General features: G+C 42.5%; 1 protein-coding gene across 1 annotated transcript in view; it reads left to right on the plus strand.

The window, feature by feature from the left end:
• Pgm5 (phosphoglucomutase 5) overlaps positions 1-25,150 on the plus strand; it is a 171,231-nt gene that overhangs the window by 109,375 nt on the left and 36,706 nt on the right. Inside the window, exons 8-9 of the mRNA XM_021152015.3 lie at positions 11,784-11,919; positions 17,768-17,951. Of these exons, the coding sequence (XP_021007674.1) occupies positions 11,784-11,919; positions 17,768-17,951 (320 nt within the window). The remainder of the gene's footprint in view (positions 1-11,783; positions 11,920-17,767; positions 17,952-25,150) is intronic.

Consider the following 25,150-nt stretch of genomic DNA (forward strand, 5'->3'; position numbering starts at 1 on the left):
GGACACTGCAGGCCAACCAAGTAACTTCTATGTCCCCCATTTATAACTTGTAGATATTGGCTCATCACAGGAGCCAATGTTAGACTATGGTTTCCAAAATCAATACTTAATCATAGGAAAAGAAATGAAGAGATAGAAATATTCAGAGAGGCTTCTAAAGTGTATTTCAGACTTTCCAAAGTAGAAGCTTTAGCCAGTGTCCCTGGGGCATGGAACTGTGTACCAACCAAGAATGCACTATTCAGTGCCAAGAAAGCTTGGAAATAAGACTCTATCTCAGCTCAAGGATGCCAAGACATTGCCCAGGGGTAAGTTCTAAGGAACAAGATGCATCCTGAATAGAAATGTCCCTGCTGGCATCTCTGTTTCCCAGAATGTGCCAAAGTAGCAGTCCGGTGGACAGGTCTGTATTCAGACTTCTCTTGTATGAGAAGATGTAGGTCCCAGTCAGTAGGAACCTGTGTTCATTGTTCTATCAAAGAAACTGGCTAATAGAAGCCAAGCCACCTTTGGTGCTAGGACCAGGTGCCCACCCATGTCCTGGGAAGGAGCTGGACAGCTGCTTTCCTGGGGTAGGGAGCATTTTGTACATACTCCATCAAAGAGAGAACTATTCATCTAAATGGCATTTGGGCTGCTTCTTCCAATTTTAAAGGAATCTGGACTTATTCCAAATACAAACAGAATGTACTAATATACTAAAATTAGGAATTAAAAAAAGACTAAAACTTTGGAGAAAATTGTTTTGGATTGTTGAAAAATGTTCATCAAGTTTTCATCAGTACCATCAGCCTTCTAGGGGGCTGGAAAGATGGCTCAGCAGTTAAGAGTACTGGCTGTTCTTCCAGAGGTCCTAAGTTCAATTCCCAGTACCCACATGGTGACTTACAACCATCTATAATGAATTTTAATGCCCCATTCTGGCATGTAGGTGTACATGCAGCTAGAGCACTCATATACATTAAATAAATAAATAAATCTTAAAACAAAGCATCAGCATTCTAAGAGACCATGATGTTTTGAGAGCACATGAACTGTCCTGGCCCAGGATTTGTGAGCTTGTCCCATTGTGAGCCATCCTGAAGAACTGTCCTTTGTGTGGAAGATCTCTAAGCCTGACCACCAGCAATCAGTAGTATATCACCTACATAGCAGCTAAGGCTCTCATACCTGCTGATAAGAAAACAAACAAAAACCACACACACAAACACAACCAAAACAACAACAACAACAACAACAAAGCCCCATGAAGCACGAATCTTAGAATCTTAGAAGCAGGAATCCTATGTTGAATTTTCTAGAATAATAGCTTGCTTTGTTCATTTGTTTAACTGAGTCAGGGCAATTCTAAGTTATTTATGCATCCATCTCTTTCTGGAAATTTGGAATTACATAAAACTCTCCTGACTGTAACACATTTAGCCAAATTGTCCCTCCAGATTCTCCCCCTGTAAATTCCCAGGTACAATATTATGTTCTTAAGTCAATAGGTTTTCTATCTCAGATTTTAGCACAACAGAAAGAGGCCAGTGGCTTGTCTTGCCACAGAGTCTGCAATATCCATTTGATTTCCTGAGGTCTGCTGGATATCTCTGTCATGTGGATATTGTAAATATGCTGAAGATAGGGACCATGTCTGTCTTCTTCAGACCTTATTCTTTGACATAAGGTAGGTCCAGAGTAAATGTTCATAGGACCCTTAGAGGAGCAGAAAGATGGTATAGCCTAGTTACAAAGAATGATAAAACAAACATATATAGTTTATAGACAAAACTATAAAAAGGAAGTTCTGATGTTTCTTTTCTTGTCTTATCATTATCAGCACAAATTCATAGCCAATAAAGCTCTTCTAGAGAGATCTCCCCTTCTGAAACCCATACTAATGGGTGGATCTTAAAGGATTGGTAATTTGTACCACTAACTTGTCTATTTCTCACGTGGGTGTGGACACTAACTTGGGTCTGGCTGTGCTTAGCAGTGGGCTGTTTCCAGCCCTTACGATGTTCTTGAAGTTACTGAAGCACAGTGTCTTTAGTAAGTCATTCTGCGATGTTGCTTTGTGCTTTGCATTATTGACTTATTCCTCTGTTACTTTGTGTAATGAAATTTTACCTCCCCCGGTAGTTACACAGTTTATTATACTCTCAGGTTATTCCCCTTACTCTTATTATGTGTGAGCCACATACGTTTTAACTTCAGACTAGCTTTCACAGCAGTACTGTGATACAAATAGTAAATAGGCTTAGCTCTCCATTCTTTGTCCAACTATTTCTATTTCTCCAGGTCAGATGAAGGAAAGCTTATGTTTGTTCCCTTCCAAGGGGTCTTAACTTCACATTTGTCTGCTTTTAGCTCCACCCGGTCAGCAGGAGAAAGAAAGAGGTCGACGTATCTCTGAGTTTCAGATGATCAAGTACAGTGATTTTTCTTCTCTGTGGCCAGTGCTTGTAAACTTGGCTAGATTGCAGAAGGGGTGAGCTATAGTGATGACAGCACTATCAGGGCTGGGAGAAGAGTTTCTCTGCAGGACTGTAAGAAATGGGCTATGTGCAATTCAATCTAGGTTGGGCAGAACGCAGAGGTGCAGTGATTGACATTCCCAAGAGCCTCTTTGTAAAGTTGGAAAATTGAAACTGCTTTCTGGATTCTCTAGGAGCCATCACCCGCTGTGTTGGAAACAAAACGCCCATCACAGTGGGAAGAATGTCTCCATTATATGACCCCTTTCCATGGGGTTTTCTTGGGAACTGGTCCATTGGCCACTCAGTTAATCCTGCATGTTGATGAAAAGCGGCAAGAGAGAGTGTTGTGTAAATGGAAACATGGGATTGGTGCCTTTGAGCTACATCTATACTTTCCAGTGCATTCTGGGACCAAGAGCCTAGGAGATCATGGTCATTGGTCACAGGATAAGGACTTCCAAATAGAATGAACATTACTTTGCAAAGTGTCTATTAAGGGGCTTTGAAAGAAAGCTTTGGGAGATGTTAGTCACTAAGAGATTTACTGAGGAGGGGATGTGATGACTCAGTAAAAGTCTGCACCCTGAAAGTCCCTGGGGATATTCTGGTTTAGCATAGGACATGTTGGGAACAGTTCTTGGAGAATTCTGTTCTTGTTAGGAACCTTGGTGGCACAGAAGTAGTTTGGGATATATAAGCTCAAGAGATCTCTATTCTGTGGCTAGTGTGTTCCTGTGAGGGAAATGTGATTCTGGGTTCTGCCTCTCCTCCCTGCATGTTCGGCCACCATCACTGGTACACCAGCTTCGAGAAGACTGGGTGTAGTCTGGAGTGGGTCCACAGTCTGCTTCTTCCTTCCGGGGCTTCAGATACCTTGCAACGCCAGGCAGGAAGGAGGAAGTGGAGTCCAGGATGAATGTTGTGTTTTCTGACTTATGCTTTCTCCCTCTCAGGGTGTCCAGATGCTGCTGCACATGGGGCTGAAAGAATGAATCAGAGTAGGGGGTTTGAGGGAGAGAAGGCCTTCTCTGAGAACCTCAGTGTTACAGCTCTTTTAGGCAAAGGCCTTATCTGATGATCTTTAATGAAGCAGTTCTCTGAAATGATCTTACCTGGTTTGCATTTCTTTATCCAGGCTGGGTTTGAATGCATACACCTTATCTGGAGTGAATCAAGGGTTGTCTAGTTTTGAGAAAGGGTAGCCTGCTCATGGGATATGTTCTTCTAGTTGAGCTGCCTTTTCTGTTTTCAGTGGTAGAAGATGTGCTTAACCTCGAAGAGACTTGATGTGCTAGGGTTGGAAGATTCCCAGGGACACCCTCACATGCTCAGAGGAGAAAGGGGAGACAGGGGAAGAGTTGTGGGACCGGGTAACCAGGAGGGAAGCAGTGAGCAGGATGTAAAGTGAATAAGTAAAGAGAGAGAAAGAAAGAGAGAGAGAGAAAGAGAGAGAAAGAAAGAGAGAGAGAAAGAAAGAGAGAAAGAGAGAGAAAGAAAGAAAGAGAAAGAAAGAGAGAGAGAGAGAGAGAAAAAGAAAGAAAGAAAGAAAGAAAGAAAGAAAGAAAGAAAGAAAGAAAGAAAGAAAGAAAGAAAGAAAGAAAGAAAGAAAGCATTTGCATAAACCCCATCAAAGTCTACATTTATGAACTCTGACCAAGCAACTCCACATCTAGGAATTGTAGCTATGCTCATATAAAGAAACGATGCATAAAAGTAAGTTATTGGTTGTGCTACCAAAACTGATTCTGATCAGCTAAATAAAATATGTGATTTTCATGAAAAAAAAAAAAAGACTATCCAGAGAGGAAAAAGATCATTGGCTGAAGACTAAGGCTAATGAGATGCCTTAGTCATTAGCATGGAGAGGTGGTCCAGGTCCAGATACATTGACTGACTACCTGTGACCACCTGGTTGGGGGTTTCCTGTTAAGTGCTCCGAGGCAGGCACAGAAATAGGGAGAGAGCTAGTTTCACTTCTGCCCGTCTCAAGTTTTGAGATTTCCAGGGTTTGAACTCTCTACCTCACCCGTTCTATGCCAGCTCCTCTTGTGCCGTGGTCCAAGTGCCCCACAGGGAAGTATGTCCACTGGCTTCCCATGAAACCTAACATGCTCCATTACTTGGTCTGGAGGATAAATTGGCTAAGAACGAGTTAATAAAATTCCATGTGTTACTTACGGAAGACTCCTAAGGAATCGACACAATGCCTCCCATCCTGTACTTTATTCCCCACCCTGAAATGAGGAAGGGACCATAATAGCCCCTGTTTTGTAGATGAAGTCACTATGGCTTAGGGACAGTCAAGCCTCTGACTAAAGTCACTTGATCAAATGAGGAATCAAACTCACTCTTCCAGGTTCTCCAACACCTGCCCCTGATGTTCCAGTGATGCTAGCAAGTCTGTCCCCAAGGCCTTGTTATTGTGATTGTTATTTTGTATGAGATGGGATTGATTCTACGTAACTTGTAGGATGGTGACCTACCAACAGCACAGCACCAGGATCTGGCAGAGCTGGCTCCAGCCTTGACACCTCTGCTATGTGATTCTATTGGCCTGGAGGAACAGCTTGGCTTTTCTGTGCCTCTGTCTTCTCAGTGATGAGATAGAGCTTTTCAGGCAAATGGCTTACTGAGTTTCCCCACTGTAGTAGGTTAGCTTGCTCTGGCCATCCTCACTTTTAGGATGGAGCCAGTGGTCCATGGTGTCCTTCATTTATTTGTTCAGCAAACGTTTCATTCATATCTTTCAGGGATACAGGGGGGGGGGAAGTTTCAGATGCTCAGCCTTCTCCTGTAGAGTCTGCAAGGTGCTACTTAAAGGATCATCAGATTAGCCAGATTATGTTGTATGAAAGATCATTAGAGGCACTTCATGTTGCATATTGTTTGTCTATTACTACAACTCTTACTTATCAAGAACCAAGGAGCGTCCAGTGCAGAGGATACGGGGGCAGCAGTTGCTGTCACATGGCCTTTCTGTACTCACAGCTAGCACTGACCCTATTCCAGGCAGGTGAGCTTTGCTCTCCCACTGATGAGCATCTGTGCATTTCAGAGTGCTTAATTTTAGCATAGAATAGATATCATATATAACATATATAAAAGAAACAGTCATATAATGACCATTTTTAGCGAACCATCTTTTTTCTACCAGATGTGAGAGAGTTGAGTATAATTAATTTGAAAAACGGACAAGAATTGTATCACAATTCCTCAGCAGGCTCTGGAGTCTCTCTGAAAGGGATGCTGATCCCCTGGCTTTGATTTGTGGTCCTGCTGTTTAAAGAAAATAAATATCCCTGTCTTGGCAAGACGACACAAAGATGGAGAGAGTTTCACTACAGCTGAATGAGAACTAGAAGCAAGCAGATAGAAGTTCCTAAGATGTGGAGAGTGAAAAGGAAGGGCTGCAAGCCATCCCCCAGATCCTTGGGTGGCTGAGCTCTGCTCTTGACCACATGGTCACTCCACCTTCTCACTTCTAAGATGCTCTCGTCACTGAGCTATTCCAGGAGTCAGGAAGTCTATATAGGTTTGGGAGCCAAGCTGCCCAGATTCAAATCTGTTACTTAATAGATGTGTAACCTCATATCTTGACTCCATCCCCTATCTATAATGAAGGGCTGTCAAATTGTAAGCCTTAGGAGAGATGTACGAAATGCTTGAGACCGGTGCCTGGTGCTCCAGTGTTATCTTAGAAGGGGCCTCACTCAGCTGGAATTCTGCTTTCAGAGCCAGTGTGATGTTTACGTATGCACTTGCATGGGTGTACATGTCACCTGTCATCTGGCTTCCGGGGAGAGTGCACGCAGAGCCACATGCTGAATGTTCACATTTCCTGAAACTTACCCAGAACCTCCTTGAACACATGGTCCTTTTTATTGAATGGGCCACTCCTCTGCTTGTTAGGGACGTAGAAGCCTCTTAGGATATGAGAATTCTCAAACCCAGACTGGGAAAGTCCCGGGATGAATCAGTCATTCCAAAACTGGTCAAGTCCTCACTTTTCCAGATGCAAAGGACAGAATGAGGCCACAAGACTGCAAGTGACAGACACCCATGTGACAAGGCCAGTGGCATCCCCTGAACCGGAAAGCAGTAGCTATTGTCCTGTCTTGACCCAGAGCAAGAACAGACAGACATGGACCCTACTCAGCAGCTTCCCCCAGCCCTGGATACCTGTGACACTCACCCAGGGAGCTATTCCAAAAGATTCTCAGTGCCTACTGTGACTGGTCCCATGGGGCCCTGAACATGGGCATTTTTAACATTATCTAGTGGCTGTAACTTACCGTGGAGGTTGGAGAACTGCTAATCTGTGCTGAAGTTCAGTCACAGTCTTGACAGCCCTGATGGGCCAGATGTGAGCACAAGATACCCTGGAATTCCTAACTGACTAAGATTATAATAATAATCTTATAATATGATAATCCTAAGATTCAGGATTCCCATGGTGGAGTGCGGATTTGACTCAGTAGCAATGTATATGTGCGATGCCGTATTGATTTGCCTATTTGGAGAAATTCCTTCTGCTTTTCCTCTACTGCCCTCTTCTATTTCTTTCTTATCTATTGTCCTCTCTGGTGAGTACAGTATGTATCCTGGCATATTGCTAATCTTAGGGGACGTTTTTTGTGGTGATGATGATATCGGTGACAACTGTGTGCACCTGTATAGTGGGGGAGGGCACATTTTTGTGGAGGTGAAACATCAATTGTGGAAATTAGTTCTCTCCTTCCACTGTGGGTTCCAGGGCTCACGTTCAGGCCATCAGACTTCTGTGGTAACGCTTTCATCCACCAAGAGCTCACACAGGCCCAAGGAATGTGGTTCTAAAGTTTGAAAAATTTCCAGGTCAGATTGAAATAGAGAGGGATCAGTGATATTTCTGACAAGAAAATAGATCTCCTTCTGGGCTGCCTTTTGCTGGAGCCTGGCAGGGGAGAGCTGTGCCTCCTGCAGGCTTGTGGGCTCTGGCATGATGGCTGTGGTGCAGGCTGAGCAGATGAAGGTGGACCGGCTTGCGTCAGGATGGCTTGGGTGGAGGAAGGGAAACTCAGTGGTCCTTCTAGGCTTGAAGTCAGGGCTAAATTCTCCTTGCTTTGTCCCAACTGAACAGTAGGCTTTGTCTAAAGGATCATCCAGGAGCTAGAGGAAACAGGCTCAAAAATTCTGCATAACTTAGCAATAATACCAAGACTCCCAATTCCCATAGTGTAGTGCAGATTTGACTCAGTAGCATTATACATGTGTGATGCTTTATTGATTTGTAATAATTTAATTATTGTGTTCCTCAGTGCCTCCAAGGTAAGCCTTCCAACTATGAAGGAAGGAAGGGCACAGTTAGGCATATTACAGAAGCAAAGAAGCCTATCTCAAAAGGCCGAGTACTGGGTGAATCTAACCACACCACATCCTGGAACACATATGTTTCAAATCTAAATTTTTATGGATCATTGACAAATTTAAATTTTTTAAGTTTTGAAAATAACTTATATGTTTAGTGTAGACATTAAGCAAGGGGCAGAGAAGGAGAACAACCACAGTGCTGAACTACGGTGCTGCCATTGCCAGAGTTATATAACTGTGGTTAGAAGCTCTGGGGTCCACCTGTGCCCCATATGCATCCCTGTGTTTCCTGCAAAAATGTGCTCCATATTATTTTTATTAAACTAATTTTTCCAGTTATTAAACTTGCATGAGCACCACTATGCTCCTGAGGACCCTTGTTTGATATTTTGTTTCTGTGAGAGGTTTTCCTTCAGCTTTTTCACAATCACTCTGATGTTTAACAACTGATATTTATTTTCCTAATTTTTTCCCTCTAAGTTATTTCTGTGAGTGAATATCTATCAGGGTAAAGGATTAGAAAGGCAGCAGAGTCCAGAGGCTGCCAGGGTGTTAAGGCTTTTGATCATTGTCATCAGTTTACTGGACCAGACTATCTGCATCTACATTGATGCTTTTTTGTTGCTAGGACAGTTTCTCTTTAAGCCAGCATCGGCTAGTGTGTCAGCCTGCAAATGCTGCCCCATTCTCTTGGCTTTGCTTTGACCACAGTGAGACTGAACATTTGTTCGGATGTTTGCTGGCCAGTCATCATTTCTCTCTTTGACAGTTGCTGGTTTGGGATGTGGCTCATGGTTCACTGGCCTCAAATGAAAAATGCTTGCTTGTGTGTTTCTCACAGCTGACTATTGGGAGTCCTCTCAGTGAATCCTGAAAACATTTTACAGTATGCAGTTTATTATCTGTCTGTCTGTCTGATTGTCTGTCTACTACTATCTACCATTAATCTATCAATCTATCAATCTATCAATCTATCTATCTATCTATCTATCTATCTATCTATCTATCTATCATGTGTGTATGTGTGTGTGTGTGTGTGTGTGTGTGTGTACATTTCCCCCTGTTCATCATAGGCTTGTAGAAAACGACTTGCTTCTTTGTATGTTCATATTTCTTATGCACCTTACCTGGATAGGGCGTCCAAGTTCACTTGCCTTAAAAGGTATGTTAAAGGACCCCACCCCCACCAAGCATTGTGATTATCCAACAGAAACATCTGAATAATCGCAGCATCGTGTCTTGTCTCTCTCACTTCTTCAACGAACTAGAGAGCACAGTGAACTTCACTTGATCATCATCAGCCTCCTTTGGCTCTTGGCAACTGTTGACCACCCTGTTGGCAAAGATGTCCAGGCCAGCTCACCAATTTCCTATGCATTATCTGCAGATGACCAGGGGGGTTTATCCATCTAAAAGAACTCTGTGTCTCTGTGCCACTAAATTCTGACATCTTATCTTAAGGACTTAATAGCATCTAATGGTTCTATCTCTGGTAATGTGATCCAGCTGGAGATCTAAGGTATGCAAAGCCCTTATTTTAGACAAAAGGGTACTTTTCTCCAGCCAGTAAGTAAAAGTGACTTTTCCCCCTCAGCTATAAAAGGACAAGAGGGTTTGAGATGATTGCACTGGGCCGGGTTTCCTTGGCTTGTTGTTTTGGCAGCTGGCCATACTGCTAAGCCTGAGTCTTCCAATTTCTTCTCTCTCTTTTTTTTTCTTTTGAGCAGCATAAAAATCTTACTGGTTGAGACAAGTCTCTTTATGGTGTGATGATTAATGCCCAGGGTCTTCTTAACCTGGAGCCAACCACAGTGGGACATCCAACAGTGTCACTGGCAGACCATTGATCAGTGTGTGTTAAGAACTAGAAACTAAAAAGTTGCCTCTCTTTTCTACTGATGTAAATTACTGTGCTGCCCTCTCTGGTTGCATGTTTTTCTCCTTGAGTGAACATACTTAACATTCAGTACTCTCGGGAGAACAGCAATGATAAACAAATAGCTTGCAGTTTCGGCTTTAGCCTGCACAGATGTTTAACTGAGGAACCATTTTGTGCCATTTTTAAGGCTTTAAGGTTTCTGTGGCATGAGTCTGCTTTGTTGGTTTTCTATGTCTATTTCATCACCTTAAAATTAAGAGTGAGCTTGTCCAGTGTTGATGCCTGATTACAATAAGAGATGGTCCACTTCTGGCCCCTGTCTCAGTTCATAAGATGTTGCTATTGCTAGAATCCGAATAAGCCGAAGAAAGAAGCATCCAGCCTGAATGACGTATTTTAAAGCAAGTGTTGGGGAACCGGCATTGTAGATGCCTTGTGAGAATTACGCCCAGCCACAACCACTGAGATATCTCAGTCACTTCCGAATGCTTATGGATATTTAGTTGACCAATCCCAGAAGAAGCTGTAGAGTAGAGGCAGTTACTATTACTATATTCTAGACAAGAATAGCAAACAGAAGCAAGTGGGTAAGGAAGGATGTGAACATACAAAACTGGTCTCTAGGATGTGCCTGCCTCCCTTCACTATCTTTTAAAAGACAGGGCCTTACTATGTTCCCCGGGATGATTTTGAACTTCCAATGCTGCCTTGGCTTACCGAGTATCTGGGAAATCAGGCATGAACCACCACCCTAGAGTCTGCCCTTTGAACTTGATTAGATTGTTATGGGATCACAAGATTGGTGATAGCATCCTATTACAGATGAGACACTGAGGCCAGGAAAGATTAGTAACTTCTAAGTGATGCTTCACAGCTGGCAAGCAGCAGAGGTTTGTTGGGCCCCTCATTCCTGACCAAGAGACAGACATTTAATGTATCTGCAGCACAAGCTTCAGGGTGCACATAGCACAGTGGACTCCCCGTTAGGCTGCATGAGTTGTTTGTATGAGAAATGCTTCCCTTTTCAGCCTTCCAGTCATCCCTGCCTCTGTGACTGTGGGCTTGCTCTCCTTTGGCTTGGATGCCTTCTTCTCCAGATGTCTGTGTGCATCTCCTCATCCTGCGGTCTCACTCTCAGGTGTGAGCAACTCATTGTGCCTGACCCTCACAACTGCATTGGTCTCTAGGCTTGCCATAACTGTTCAATAGCACAAGCTGAGTGGTTTGAATGGCGGAAATGCATACACATACACTCTCTCTCTGTCCCAGACTCCAGGCATCCAGCATGAAGGTGTTTTCAGGCACTGTTTTCAGAGAGGACTATGGCTCAGACTCCCTTCTTGTTTCTTCAGTTTCAGGTGCCTCTGTGTACTTCTAAGATCACAGCAGCACAATTCCAGGCATTGCATCTATGCAGCCTGGGGCTCCATTTTTCCTTTTCCATGTTTCTGGTTAGAAGAACACTGTTATTGGACTTAAGACCCACCTAAGTCCAGGATGACCTTATTTCAAGACCCCTAACTTAAGCACATCTGCAAAGACCATTTCCTCTAAATAAGCCCACAGGCATAGGTTACAGGAAGATGTGTCTTCTAGGCAGACTACTACCATTATTACTGCCCACTAATGCCAGCATCTACTCTAATGTCGTCAAAGCATCTGCCCCTATTTCATGTGCTATATTCTTCTGTCTGTTTGGTCCTTGCTTGCCCCCATATACCTGAATTCAGACTGTCAATAAGAAACCCCCTTCCTTCCTCCTCTATTCCCAGGATATATGAAAATGCTTAGATAATTATAGGAGCTGTGAAATATTTACTGAATAAAATGAAGAGTAAATACTAACATTGTATCATTTGGGGTCTTCAATTCCTTCAACAACTGTTGGGATTTTTAGTATGCTTTTTGTTATAATTTGAATTTCAGTTACATATTTTAAAGGGAAAAACCCAAGTATATTATAGCATAGCAAGTCTGCATAGTGGGTAAATATATACAGCCATTTCAATTTACCTCCAAGTTGCTAAATGGACTTGTTCCCTTTGCTTTTCCCCAGGAGAGAACCCTCAACAGAATCTCTCTTTTTGCCGTAGGGTCTGATCACCTCCGAGAGAAAGATGGCCTCTGGGCTGTCTTGGTCTGGCTGTCCATTATTGCTGCCCGGAAGCAGAGCGTGGAGGAAATTGTTAGAGACCATTGGGCCAAATATGGCCGCCACTACTACTGCAGGTGAGAAGGGTCAGGCTCTCTGCCTGTGTCTTGAGAACTACACTTAGAGATGTTTTCTAAAACCGATGGGCTAGAATTTGAGGAGAAAGAATCTTTTAGAAACACCCGAGGGACTCAAAGGCTGGGGCTGGCTGCTTGAAAGTGTGTCAAAGCTACTAAAGGATAGATTGTGCTTGCCCTGGAGACATCCCCTCTAATCTTTTCATGGAAACTATAAGGCAAAATGAGTGGTCATGCCAAGAGAGTATCAAACTGTGGAGATGTGAGGACTCTCTTGTGTCTCACTGGGGCTGTGAGTCAAAGCAGACGTAGTTCTTGTTTGCCCCAAATCCATCTTTCCAAAGAGCGAGCAGACACAGAAGTTCATGGTTTGGTGGCTTTGGAGTCTTCTTCCAACCTGGGTCTGATCTCCACACATTAGAAGGGTTCTAACATGGCTGAGCTGGGGCTCTCTGCATGATCCACATGGTTCAGAAGCCCCCCGAGTTTTGCTAGCAGCTTGCCCTTATGAAAAGAGACACAGAGAAGGAAAATAGTACCTCCGAAGGGGGCAAACAGAAGAATGGTGGGCTGGAACTCAGGATAGGTGGTCTACCCATGTCCTGTTGGTGAAGTAAGAAAGGGTAGGAACCTTTCAGGTTTTGCTACCAGGTGCCAGGTGTGTGTATCTCATGCCAAGCCATGCTTAGGTGGTATAGAAGAATTGTCGACTATGGGCAACTATATGTGGGGTAGCCTCAGACTCTGCATGTAAGCAGAGATTGTACTCATTCTGTGGCTCATTTTGCTTTGCTTGTGTGTAGTTATCAGCTTGGGGTGCTCAGTTGAGTTTCAAGGACTTGAGGGACAAAGAGCGTTAGATGTTTCCCTTATATGGCGATTGTTTCTTCTTTGGAGAAGCCATTGACTTAGATAAATACCAGAGAATAAGGAAGACCGTGATGGTGCTTATTAAACTCTAAGGGACTGCAATGTTCTGAGAAATCCAGACATTTGTCATAATAGCTTTGATGCCTGGCTAGTTATGATGACTAAGAATGTGATAATAAACCAGCAAATTATTTATTGAGTCATAAAACAGAAATTCTAAGGTAGGATCTTGTCTTGCTCATCAACATTTCTAACATGGGCCACACATACCCCCTGATTCTTGGGGAATTTTATTTATATATTTGTTTAATTTATATTCAAAGACCAGTTGGCATGAGAAAAATTCTTCTGTCGTATAAAGATCTTAGAATGATTCCAACCTGATAAAAATACACTGTGCTTGCCAGCTAGCAGGGAGATTGCTCTAAGTCAGAGATGTGCTCTTCGTAATTTGTGGGATGTCGATCTCGGTTCCTACCAGTGTTTTGAAGAAACGGTGTAATAATAAGTATATTTATAGTATACTTCATGTTTTGTGGCCAAGAGCTTGTAATGCTAATTGCTCTTTTCATAACAATACCATATTAGAGAATACTATGCAATGGAGATTTGACTTCTTACAGGACATTGAACTTTACTTCAAATTTCTGTCTAAAAAGATCACAGAGATTAAGAAGGGAGTACGGAGCAGATAGAGCAAAAGACAAAAATCTCCTGCAATCCCAGCAACTAGCGGGAAAGTCAGAGGGACGACGGGGGTTTGAAATAATTTGATTTCTAGTTGACAGCTTTCTTGTCAAGGACAAAAATCATAAAACAATTTCACTGTCAGTAATACTGGAATTAAAGTTGAAACGGAGAAAAGTCTCCCGATGTTCTCTGTATGGGTAAACCCCAGAACCAGTTCTCCACTTAGAGGTTGTATCCTTGAAGTTGGAGGTTGTGCTAGGGGTGGTGGCTGGAGGGGATCTCAGGATAGAGAGGGGAGGGAGGCCTCAGGAATCATTTGTATATGAAAATGAACACTAGGTCAGATGCTTGGACATGATCTCAGATTTAGACTCAACATGGTCTTCCTTATTAGTACATGTTCTCATATATCAAACTTTTGCCTCGAACTCTCTCCTGTCTTATCCAACTTCCTGCCTCTTTCTGCTTTTGTGTGTGTGTGTGTGTGTGTGTGTGTGTGTGTGTGTGTGTGTGTAATTTTATTTTAACCTTACTATGGAGCTAGGCTGGCCTTGAATTCATATTTAATTCTCTTGCCTGAGTCTCTTAACTGTTGCAAATACAAATACACACTGCTAGATCTGGCTCTTATATGGGTCTTTCCCCTCTCAGAGTGGCCACCTCTAATGGGAATCCCATGTCTGAATACATTTGCTGACAGTGTTATAAGGACTTTCTTGTTATCTTGTCCCCAAAGCTAAGGAAGAAATACCTGGTGTGGGAAGAAGAAAAGGAGATGGTATGGTTCCATGCCCCTCATTTTGGCAAGGGTTCTGATGTTTATTGGCCATCTTTAAAACTTTGAAGTTGATAAAAGTTGTACAAATATTCAGGGTTCCTGTCTTTTAGCTCACTCTGAATATTCTCCATGAGGCAAAAACACCCCAAGTTAAAGCCCTACTGAAGGCAACTATTTGGGCTCAGCTGCCCCTCCTTTGGCTCCATTTGCAAATACCCATCCCTTCCATGGTGTGCCAGCTGGAACTGGAGACAAATATGTGATGTTTGGAGAGATGACTTCTTTATATTAGTGACTAAGGGGGAAAAAAACCAAACAAACCAATGAACAGATGTTTTTTTAAAGCTCTGATGCCTGGCGTTGTGCCAGCTGTGTGGTATGCATCATCAAATTTCAAACTCCAAAATAAACAAGCCAAGAATAATTTCGATCTTTTTTTTTTTTTTCTCTTCTGATTACCACCCCAGCCCTACTATTCGATTCGAATAGCTTGTGGCTAGGAAGACTTTTTTGAATGGAACAATTGTGACATTTCTTTCAAGTTCTCCAGAGATTTTTTTATAGTGAGCTCAGTTCCCTTTTTGCCCTCTTTTCTGTCCCTCTCACTCCCCCATTGCTTCCTCACCCCAGGCTGGTCACATAGCTCCAGAAACAGCCAAGAATGAGAGAGCTAAGGCCTGTGCCTTCTTAGACTCACATTCTGAAGGGTGGGCAAAAGCAGACTGGAAGTCAACAAATAGGGAGACCACGCAGAAGAAAAATGTGCAGTGGTGACAGGCAAGGAGAGAAAGGGAAGCTACCCAGGTAGATGGATGGGTGTGTAAGACTGGCACTTTCAGGAAGAACAGGACAAGCCAGCTCTTTGAGTGTACCAGGCATAAAGAAGCCTAAAAATGTTAAGAAGGAGAGGACTGGCAGTGAGGGCAGGAGGTGGGAGCAGGTCAGGTGTCAGAATGAGAACTAAGCATTGAAGCAGATTCATGAGGTCCCATTTATCAATTCTTGATCTTAGAGCCTGAGCCATTGGAGTTCTGTTTAGAAAATTTCCCCCTGTGCCAATGAGTTTGAGGCTTTCTCCCACTTTCTCTTCTAGTAGATTCCGTGTATCTGGTTTTATGTTGAGGTCCTTGATCCACTTGGGCTTGGATTTTGTGCAAGGTGACAAATATGGTTCTATTTTCACTTTTCTACAAAGCAACTGCCACTTAGACAAGCACCATTTATTGAAGATGCTGTCTTTTTCTCCATTGTATTTTTTTTTTTTTTTGCTTCTTTGTCAAAGATCAAGTGTCTATACGTTTGTGGTTTTATTTCTGGGTTTTCAATTCTATTCCATTGATCAATCTGTCTGTCTCGGTACTAATACCATCATAGTGTCTTAAATATATTTGTCAATCATTAAATCTCTAACTTGTTCAACTATTACTTAACAAATAAACCAACATACATAAAGCTTAGAATAGCTTTAAATGCACTCCAACTCTCTCCCTCCATTACACGAACCCCCACATAACTGATAAATTCACATTCACAGAAACCAAACTATGAGTAAAGCTAGAACATCTGACTGAACTATGCCTTTCTCTTGTAAGTAAAAGTAAAATCTGAATAAAATTATTTCTTTGATCAGAACCTTCTGTGACACTTCTTTGCCCAGCATGTGGGTTCCTGCTTCGGGCTAGATCCTAAAGAGCCAGAGCTTGTCTCTAAGATAGCGTACAGATTCTTTTAGTTAATTATCTTCAGTGGATAGGAAAGAGATATTCTCTCACTTTGTGGCATTAATTTTATAGATGTCTTCTTAGCTTCTTTCCTTTCCTTTTTAAAAATTTTTTATGTTATTTTTAATTAGGTATTTATTTCATTTACATTTCCAATGCTATCCCAAAAGTCCCCCACACGCTCCCCCACCCACTCCCCCACCCACCCACTCCCACTTCTTGGCCCTGTCGTTCCCCTGTACTGAGGCATATAAAGTTTGCACTACCAATGGGCCTTTCTTTCCACTGATGGTCGACTAGGCCATCTTCTGATTCAAATGCAGCTAGAGACACGAGCTCCGGGGAAGGGGGAGGGAGGAGGACTGGTTAGTTCATATTGTTGTTCCACCTATAGGATTGCAGATCCCTTTAGCTCCTTGGGTACTTTCTCTAGCTCCTCCATTGGGGGCCCTGTGATCCATCCAATAGCTGACTGTGAGTATCCACTTCTGTGTTTGCTAGGCCCCGGCATAGTCTCACAAGAGACAGCTCTATCTGGGTCCTTTCAGCAAAATCTTGCTAGTGTATGCAATGGTGTCAGCGTTTGGAAGCTGATTATGGGGTGGATCCCCAGATATGGCAGTCTCTAGATGGTCCATCCTTTCGTCTCAGCTCCAAACTTTGTCTCTGTAACTCCTTCCATGGGTGTTTTGTTCCCAATTCTAAGAAGGGGCACAGTGTCCACACTTTGGTCTTCATTCTTCTTGAGTTTCATGCATTTAGCAAATTGTATCTTATATCTTGGGTATCCTAAGTTTCTGGGCTAATATCCACTTATCAGTGAGTACATATTGTGTGAGTTCCTTTGTGATTGGGTTACCTCACTCAGGATGATGCCCTCCAGATCCATCCATTTGCCTAGGAATTTCATAAATTCATTCTTTTTAATGGCTGAGTAGTACTCCATTGTGTAAATGTACCACATTTTCTGTATCCATTCCTCTGTTGAGGGGCATCTGGGTTCTTTCCAGCTTCTGGCTATTATAAATAAGGCTGCTATGAACATAGTGGAGCATGTGTCCTTACCAGTTGGAACATCTTCTGGATATATGCCCAGGAGAGGTATTGCGGGATCCTCTGGTAGTACTATGTCCAATTTTCTGAGGAACCGCCAGACTGATTTCCAGAGTGGTTGTACAAGCTTGCAATCCCACCAACAATGGAGGAGTGTTCCTCTTTCTCCACATCCTTGCCAGCATCTGCTGTCTTAGCTTCTTTTCAACAGCTACTTAAACTTGAAACTAAACCTAGGGGCGTGGGAAGATGTGAAGCAGAGCAAAGTCTGATCAAGCTAAGCAGGGCAGGGTTGAATCCTACAGTGTGTGACAGAGTATGCTTGGGGTTTTAAGTTTTGTTCTCAACATGATAGGAGTTTGGGGAGGGGCTTATACAAAAGGAGCCACATAATGTGAGTTTTATAAGGGCTGCCACGTGGAGATTGCATTGGAAAGGCTTTGAGGAGAAAGAAAAACCTATGTGTGCTTTTCTGCCCCTCAACAGAGGAATGGATACAGAAAATGTGGTACATTTACACAATGGAGTACTACTCAGCCATTAAAAAGAATGAATTTATGAAATTCCTAGGCAAATGGATGGATCTGGAGGGCATCATCCTGAGTGAGGTAACCCAATCACAATGTTTTTCTTTGTGCTTTTCTGTATCTCCTGGAACCAGATCCATGAGAGGTCCACTCAATTGCCCACCCTCTGATTGGGTTTTGTTTTCCTGTGCCTTGCTCTCCCCCAACAGGTTTGATTACGAGGGACTGGAGCCCAAGGCAACCTATTACATCATGAGGGATCTGGAGGCCCTAGTGACAGACAAGTCCTTCATCGGCCAGCAGTTTGCTGTAGGGAGCCACATTTACAGCATTGCAAAGACTGACAGCTTTGAATATGTGGACCCCGTGGATGGCACCGTGACCAAGAAACAGGTATTTGCAGGGAAGTCACTGAAACAGAGGGATCATGCAAAGCTTGTGGCCAAAGTGTACAGAGCTGGAGAATTCTTTAAGGCTGGTCTTCTCCGTGCTCTTCACTTTGAACAGCAGAGCTCTCCATCCAGGAAGAAGCCCTCAATAAAGGTTACCTCATTACAAGCAGAGAATGGATTAGAACCTGGGCTACTTTGTCCCATATTTCTTACACCTGGTAAATGATGCTCTCAAATAGAAGAAATAGACCCAGCATTTCCTTCTTTAATGGTAGCAACCTAGGGGTGCTTTTATGTCATGGATATTCTTGGTGATAAATCCAGAGAAGTGCCTAGAGCAAAATATCTGTCGTTAGGATTTCCCAGTGCTTCATTTTCTATTACCTTATGTCATCAAGGAACCATGAGGGTTTAGATAAGTTCAATGTGCCTGGCAGGGAAGGAATAGTTGGAAAGTTTGCCCAGAACTCTCAAGTGGAAGATGCATGGATGAATGCTAATCTCAGGCAAGTAGCAAAGCCAATTGCAGCTTCCATTATGGTCTTGTCTTTGTGAATTGTGTGAGAAAAGTTGATGTCTCTACAATGAGTTTTCCTCTCCATCTTGTCTATTTATTGGTTATGACAAGCCGTGACCCCTCAGGGAGCACATCCCAGACATTAACACTGACAGGAGTAATACAACCTGAAAAATGTTGAGAGTGATTTCAGTTCTCAAATCCCCAGGGTCTTATCTCTTTATACATCCTTTGTACGTGCAGACAGGATCATGGACGGATGCTGCAGGTGATTGTCACTAGATAAGATGCATTACTGCTATCTAATACCCTAGTATGTCCCCCTGCCGTCTTTGTTGGGAAAGCCTCTTGCATTCTGTGTACTTCAAACCCTGGTGCATTCTTTTTTATTCTTTTGCTATACTACCTCCACTTGGCTTAGCTTTACAGTTATTTTTAAAATATCAGTCTTCGGGATGGAGAGATGGCTCAGTCGTTGAGAGCAATTGCTATGACACAGGACCAGGCTTCAGTCACTAGCATCCCCACGGCAGCTCACAGCCTTCTGAAGCTTTAGTTCCAGTGGCTCTCATGCCTTCTTCTGGCCTCTGTGGGTACCACACATACACATGATACACAGACATACATGTAGGCAGAACACTCATGCATAAAACCATGGAAACAGGCAGTCCTTCATTCTACTGGTCCTTAATTGTCCACGTAGAAAGGCAAATACAGTCAAGTAAAACAGGATTTAGATGTCAGGGTTGGATCATGCCACTTGCTGGAATTACAGCGAAGAGTTTTGGTTTCCTAGGCCCATTCTTCTCCATCCAGAGAACACTCGTCGCGCACAACCGTTTCAGACATGGAATGATGAAATATGGTAGAAAATGTGTGCGTTTTCCTTCCCATGACAGACAAAGGTGTTAGTTTTCCTTTCAATAGGGAGCACCCCATGGGAGCACCCCATATTCTTACGCCATGTTTCATTTCATTGAAGATGGTTCTTGCCGACTGGTTTTGCTCTGTAATAACAGCAGTGATTCAGCCCTCTGCAATGGGAGACAGGTGCTCATGTGACATCTTTGAGATCCTGGACCTTGAACAGTATTTTCCAGTTTTGTTTTGTTTTTTTGTTTGTTTGTTTTTAACTTTCCCTCTGGTCCAGGCTTCCCCTTGCCCAAGGATCACTTTGGGTTTTTGTTGTTGTTGTTTTGTTGTTGTTGCTGCTGCTGCAGTAAGATTCAAGAGACTTGAAATACATGCTTTCCAAAGTACACATCTGGGTCTATGGCTATAACATCCTGAAGCCACACCCCCCCCATCTGATCTAAAGTATCCTCATGAGGTTTCTGTTCTCTGAAGAAAGCTTAGAACTATCTTTGGGGGTGGGGCAGGCCTAGAGGCAATTATATTAATATGTCTACTAGTCTAGTCATAGGAAGTTTGTCTGTCCAGATAATTTATTTGCTGTTTGACCCAACATTTCTCTACCTTATTTTTGTTCTAGGGTATTCAAATGCCTTCTCCTTAGATGCTCCTTAACCAGTTACATCAGGGCACTTCCTCAGCTAGATCTGAAATTCTGGTGTCGTTTTATTTGCCTTCCCCTCCTTAACCACAGATACTATATTGCATTTGAACTCTGGAATGTGTTAATATTTTTTCTTCACACCCATGTTCCACCTGGGCTCTAATGTGGCTATAAATAGACTGGTGTTGTCAGGACCTGCTCTTGGGAATGTCCTTGTAGAGAAGAAGAAGAAGAAAAAGAAACTATCTTCTTTTTTTTAAACAGCTCAGGGCCCTGTGAGTGACATCTTCATTTAAGGGTGACTCTGAGTCCCACTGGAGCCTTTCAGCAGGCCTGGGTTTGGTTTAATGTGGGTGATGAGGGACCAGTTAACATGTGTGTTGTCAGATAATCAGGGTGACTCTTTTGACACAGTTTGTTGTGTTGGGTGTTGTATAGGTGGGACTCAGCACAGCAGGGCTGTGAAACCCTTTAGGTTATCAGCAAGCACCAACATTCAACTCAAAGATAGTTGAATTTGGGGATGCTTCAGATTATATTGCATATAGTCAGCACACTTTCTAAGTAATAGACACTACAAAGAGGTAATTGGGTTTAAATGAACTAGAATGATTTCAAAAGAGTCATAAAGTACTTTGGTATGATCACTAAGTTGATATTTATTGAGCATATACAAAATATATAATTTGGGGTTTTGTCATTGTACTGTTTTCTAAATATAAATATATGATGGCTTTATGGCCATATAGCCCATACACTATATAATTTGCTCGTTTAAAGTTCAACTGTCCTTGGTTTTTGCATTGACAAAGGAATGCAGTCACCACCACCTCAATAAATCTTACATTTTCACAGGTCCACAATGAGACCTTATCCATTTTAACTGTCACCTCCCTTCCAACACTCCTCCAGCATCCATGTCCCAGCAACCAATGACCTACTTCTGACTCTGTGGATTTGCCTATTCTAGACATTGCCTCTAAATAGAATCCCATTTGCTCAAGTCACAGGGAATCCCTCAACATGTGACATGCCTGTCAGCTTTCACTTGTTATCCATTGCCCTGGCCTTCTATATCATTCAGGGTATCAACACTTCATTCTTTTTACGACTGAGTCATGTTCCCTTGTGTGGATGGCCATGTTTTGTTTTCCATTTGTCAGTTGCTGGGTTCCACTTATTGGTGCAGTTTCCATTTTCGACTGTGAGAATGAACACAGTGTGGATGTTCACCGGCAGTTGTCCAGACGTGGGTTGCAGCACTCTTGGTGCACAACTAGAAGTGAAATCATTGGGCTAAGGCTTAAAGGAACTTAGGGCTTCAAAACTAGTTCTACCACATTATGCTCTCTCCGCTAACATTTGTTACTGTATCTTCTGATCTTTAAATACTGTTGCTTTAGAAAAACATACTATACTGTGGACAAAATTAAGATAAAAGCAGAGCCAGTAATAATCTCTCTGTCTCTCTATCTCTCTCTGTCTCTCTGTCTCTCTGTCTCTCTCTCTCTCTCTCTCACACACACACACATACACACACATCTCCCACACACACACACACACACACATACACACACACATACACACACATCACACACACACACACATACACACACACACACACACACGCACACACACACACGTGATCCTGACACTCAAGAAGCTGAGGATCATGAGTCCTAGGTCAAGCTGGGCCATATAATGAGACCCTGCCTTAAAAAAAAAAAAAAAGGAAAGGAAGGAAGGAAGGAAATAAGGAAAAGAAATTTTATATCCATAAGGAAAACCAGCAGTATTCCAAACACAGCTCTGTAACTCTGCATGTGCTATAGGAAGCAGCTCACTGTCCTCCTCAGCATCTTATTCCTCTGTAGAAATCTGTGGTCCTCTTTGGCTTTCTACTCCTCTTCAGCTATTGGCTGTAGCTTCCTGTGATCCTTTTTGGCATCTATTTCCTCTTTGCTATTCTATTGTTTGAAATCGGATGGACCCAGGCTTAAAGGCTGTATTTGTCACGGTCCAGATGCTTGCCTGTAGATATATTCTTGAACGACTCTGAACTTCAACTTGAGAGGCAGTGTTGATGAGATCTGCCTGTGAGTGATGGAGGATGCCTGGGAGGAGTGGGGGGTGGAATTCTATAAAGCTCTAGGTGCAGTGGCTGATCACTAATCCACACTCAAGAAATATTAATTCCTTCCCTGTATCCAGAATCCTTAACTTGAGTATCAGCATGTGGGAAGGGTTTATCATTTCCTCCTTCCTTTTTTCTGTCCCCAATATCCCCAAAGGAGTGTGCATCTACATACCTACATGCACATACTACAACAGGCACATTGTTTGAAAATAATACATGGTGTTCAGTAGCACTTGAAAACCTTGTGCTGAGTCTGTGTTTTATCCTAGCCTTCCAATATTTCATAGTGAAATTTGAGGTTCTGATGAGTCAGTGATCCACGGTAGGGGAGGCTCCTGGTCACCTCTTGTGTGGTCTAAACTCGACTTACTAGAGGACAAAAATATATACAGACACAGCTTCCAACAATACGTTTCATACAAAATCTTTGCTGTTTGCTCGATGCAGAAACTGTCTGTAAGCACAGCATTGTAGTAGCCTGTGCTTCATGGTACTGCTGGAAATCAATGGGCAACTTTGAAGTGCATAGTCGGGGAAATCTAAGGACTGGCATTACTCCTCCACCATTAAAAAAAAAAACAAACAAAACTCAAGATTTAATGTTCTAATTGCTGACTTGATTTTCCTTCTGGCTGCTGTGACAAAATACCCTGACAAAGATAACTTAGGGAAGAAAGGATTCGTTTGGCTCACAGTTCCAGGTTATAGCATACCATAGCAGAGCTAGCAGAGAAGTCACCACCATGGAAGCTTGAGGGAGCTGGCCACATCCCATTAATATCAGGAGGTAAGGGCAAAGAGTACATGTGTTCTAGTGCTCTGCTTGCTGTCTCTGCTCTTACCCAATGCAGAATCCCCTGCCCAGAAAATGACATCATCCCCACGGGTGCCTCTTCCCATCTCAACGTATGTAATTAAGATAATGTCCACAGGCATACCCATAGAACAGCTAATCTAGACATCCCTCATTGAGACTTTCTTTGTACGTGATCCTAGGTTGCATGAAACTGGTAATTAACTATCATGGCATTCAAGGTCAAGTGTTTCATTGTGGTATTTTTCAGGCAAATAGATCAGATTTTCTTCTTACTCATCTCCCACTTCTACCCCACTCACCCCGTTGCTCCCCTCTCTTTTCCCAGTCTTTCCTTCTGTGTTCCTGTCACATACATTCAGTTATTCTCTCCTGTTCCCTCCTTCCCTTAGACCTCTTCCTCCCCTCTCATAGATCTCTTTCTACCCTCCCCCCAAATTTAAATCTAGACTTCACCTATGAGAAGAAACTTGGGAAATTTGTCTGCATCTGGCTTATTTCACATAACATAATGATCTCCAGTTCCATCCATTTTCCTATAGATGTAATAAACTCCTTTTTCTTTATAATTGAATGAAACTTCAATGTGTACATATACCACATTTTCTTTATCCATTCATCTATTAATGGATATCTAGGCTGGTTTCATTTCTGGCCTGATATGTGTAGTAAAGCAATAAATATAGATGTAACTGTTTCTCTGGGGTATAATGACTTATAATCCTTTATACCTAGGACGGCTAAACTTACCAAATGGTAGTTATGCTTTTAGCTTTAATTCCCATAGTGGATGTTCCAGTTTCTACCCTTACCAGAAATGGATAAGGAATCCCCTGTCTCCACATTCTCACCAAAATCAATAAACAATATTTTTTTCAAATAAAGTTTTACCTTATAGCTTAATTTGGCCTGGAACTCAGTATATATCCTAGGCTGGCCTTGAACTTACCAACTGCCTATCTTTCTGCCCTCCTCTTTTTTTAAAAAAGCATTTCTTTGTGAGAATTTCACACTTGAGGACTGCATTTACATCATTTCCCTACTCTCTTCCCTCTGCAACTCTTCCTATATTTCCCCACTTCCTCACAAACTCACGACCTCTTCTTCTTTATTTCTTATTGTCACATGCATGTATGCGTATAATAATAAACATGGTGAGTCCATTTAGTTTTGCTCATATTCACATTATTTGGGGCTGGCAACTTTGAGATGGGTAACCCATCTCAGGGGCTGGTCCCTGGAGAAGACAGATTCTTCTTTTAGTAGCTATCAACCAACTGTAGCTCTTCATCCAAAGGTGGGACCTTCTAAGATTTTCCCCATCTATTTTGGGATGTTGGCTGGTATTGTCATTATATAGGTCTAGTCTATGTGACCACATTGTTAAGATTTCATGGGTACAACTCCTTGTGACATACAGAAGACTCATGTTGATCCTACGACACCCTCTTCAAGATGTTTCCTTAGCCTTAGGTGGAGGGACTGTGCTATAAATGTATCAGTTGGGAATGGGCATGCCAAAATCTGTTGTTCTCTTCATTGTAGGCTGGTTGTGGATTTCCGTAATGGTTTCTGTCTATTGCAAAGACAAGTGTTTTTGATGCAAGATGAAAGCCACACTTACTTGTGGGTATAAGGATAAGTATTTAAATGCAGTTGGGAATTATTCTGGTTTAGGAATGTGGCAGTCATAGGCTCTCCGCTAAGGTCCATGACCTCACCAGCCAGAGTTAGTTGGTTAAGTTTACGGTGCCATTTTCTCATATTGAGTGAGCCTTAAATCCAACGAGGTGATATTCCACCTTCCTGATGAATTATCTTATTTGTTCTCCCTATGATATCCATCTGAGAAAATGGGAATAATAGATGGCTACCACGGGAAATCAGTAGGAAAATCAAACATTACCTGTAAATTCCTGGCACCGAAAAAGGACTCTAGTAAGTGATTAACTTAACTTACTCAAGAAACCTTGAGAGCACCGGGGATGTAACAGAGGGTTGAACATTTTACTACCTTGACCCCCAACACTGTAACAAATGAAACAAAAAGAACAGAGCTGAGCTTTGATGAGTCACATATAATAAGAAAAGCAAAGAGAAAATAGACTTGCCAGGGTGTCATGTGAAGATCTGAAAGGGCCTCTGGTTTCTGAGTCATCTCTCAGTGATTCAACTCACATTACCCTCTCCTCCATCATCCCCCTCCACTCCCCACC

Source organism: Mus caroli, unplaced genomic scaffold (assembly GCF_978045245.1).
Source record: "Mus caroli unplaced genomic scaffold, Mus_caroli_1 scaffold_20, whole genome shotgun sequence".
Lineage (NCBI taxonomy): Eukaryota > Metazoa > Chordata > Mammalia > Rodentia > Muridae > Mus > Mus caroli.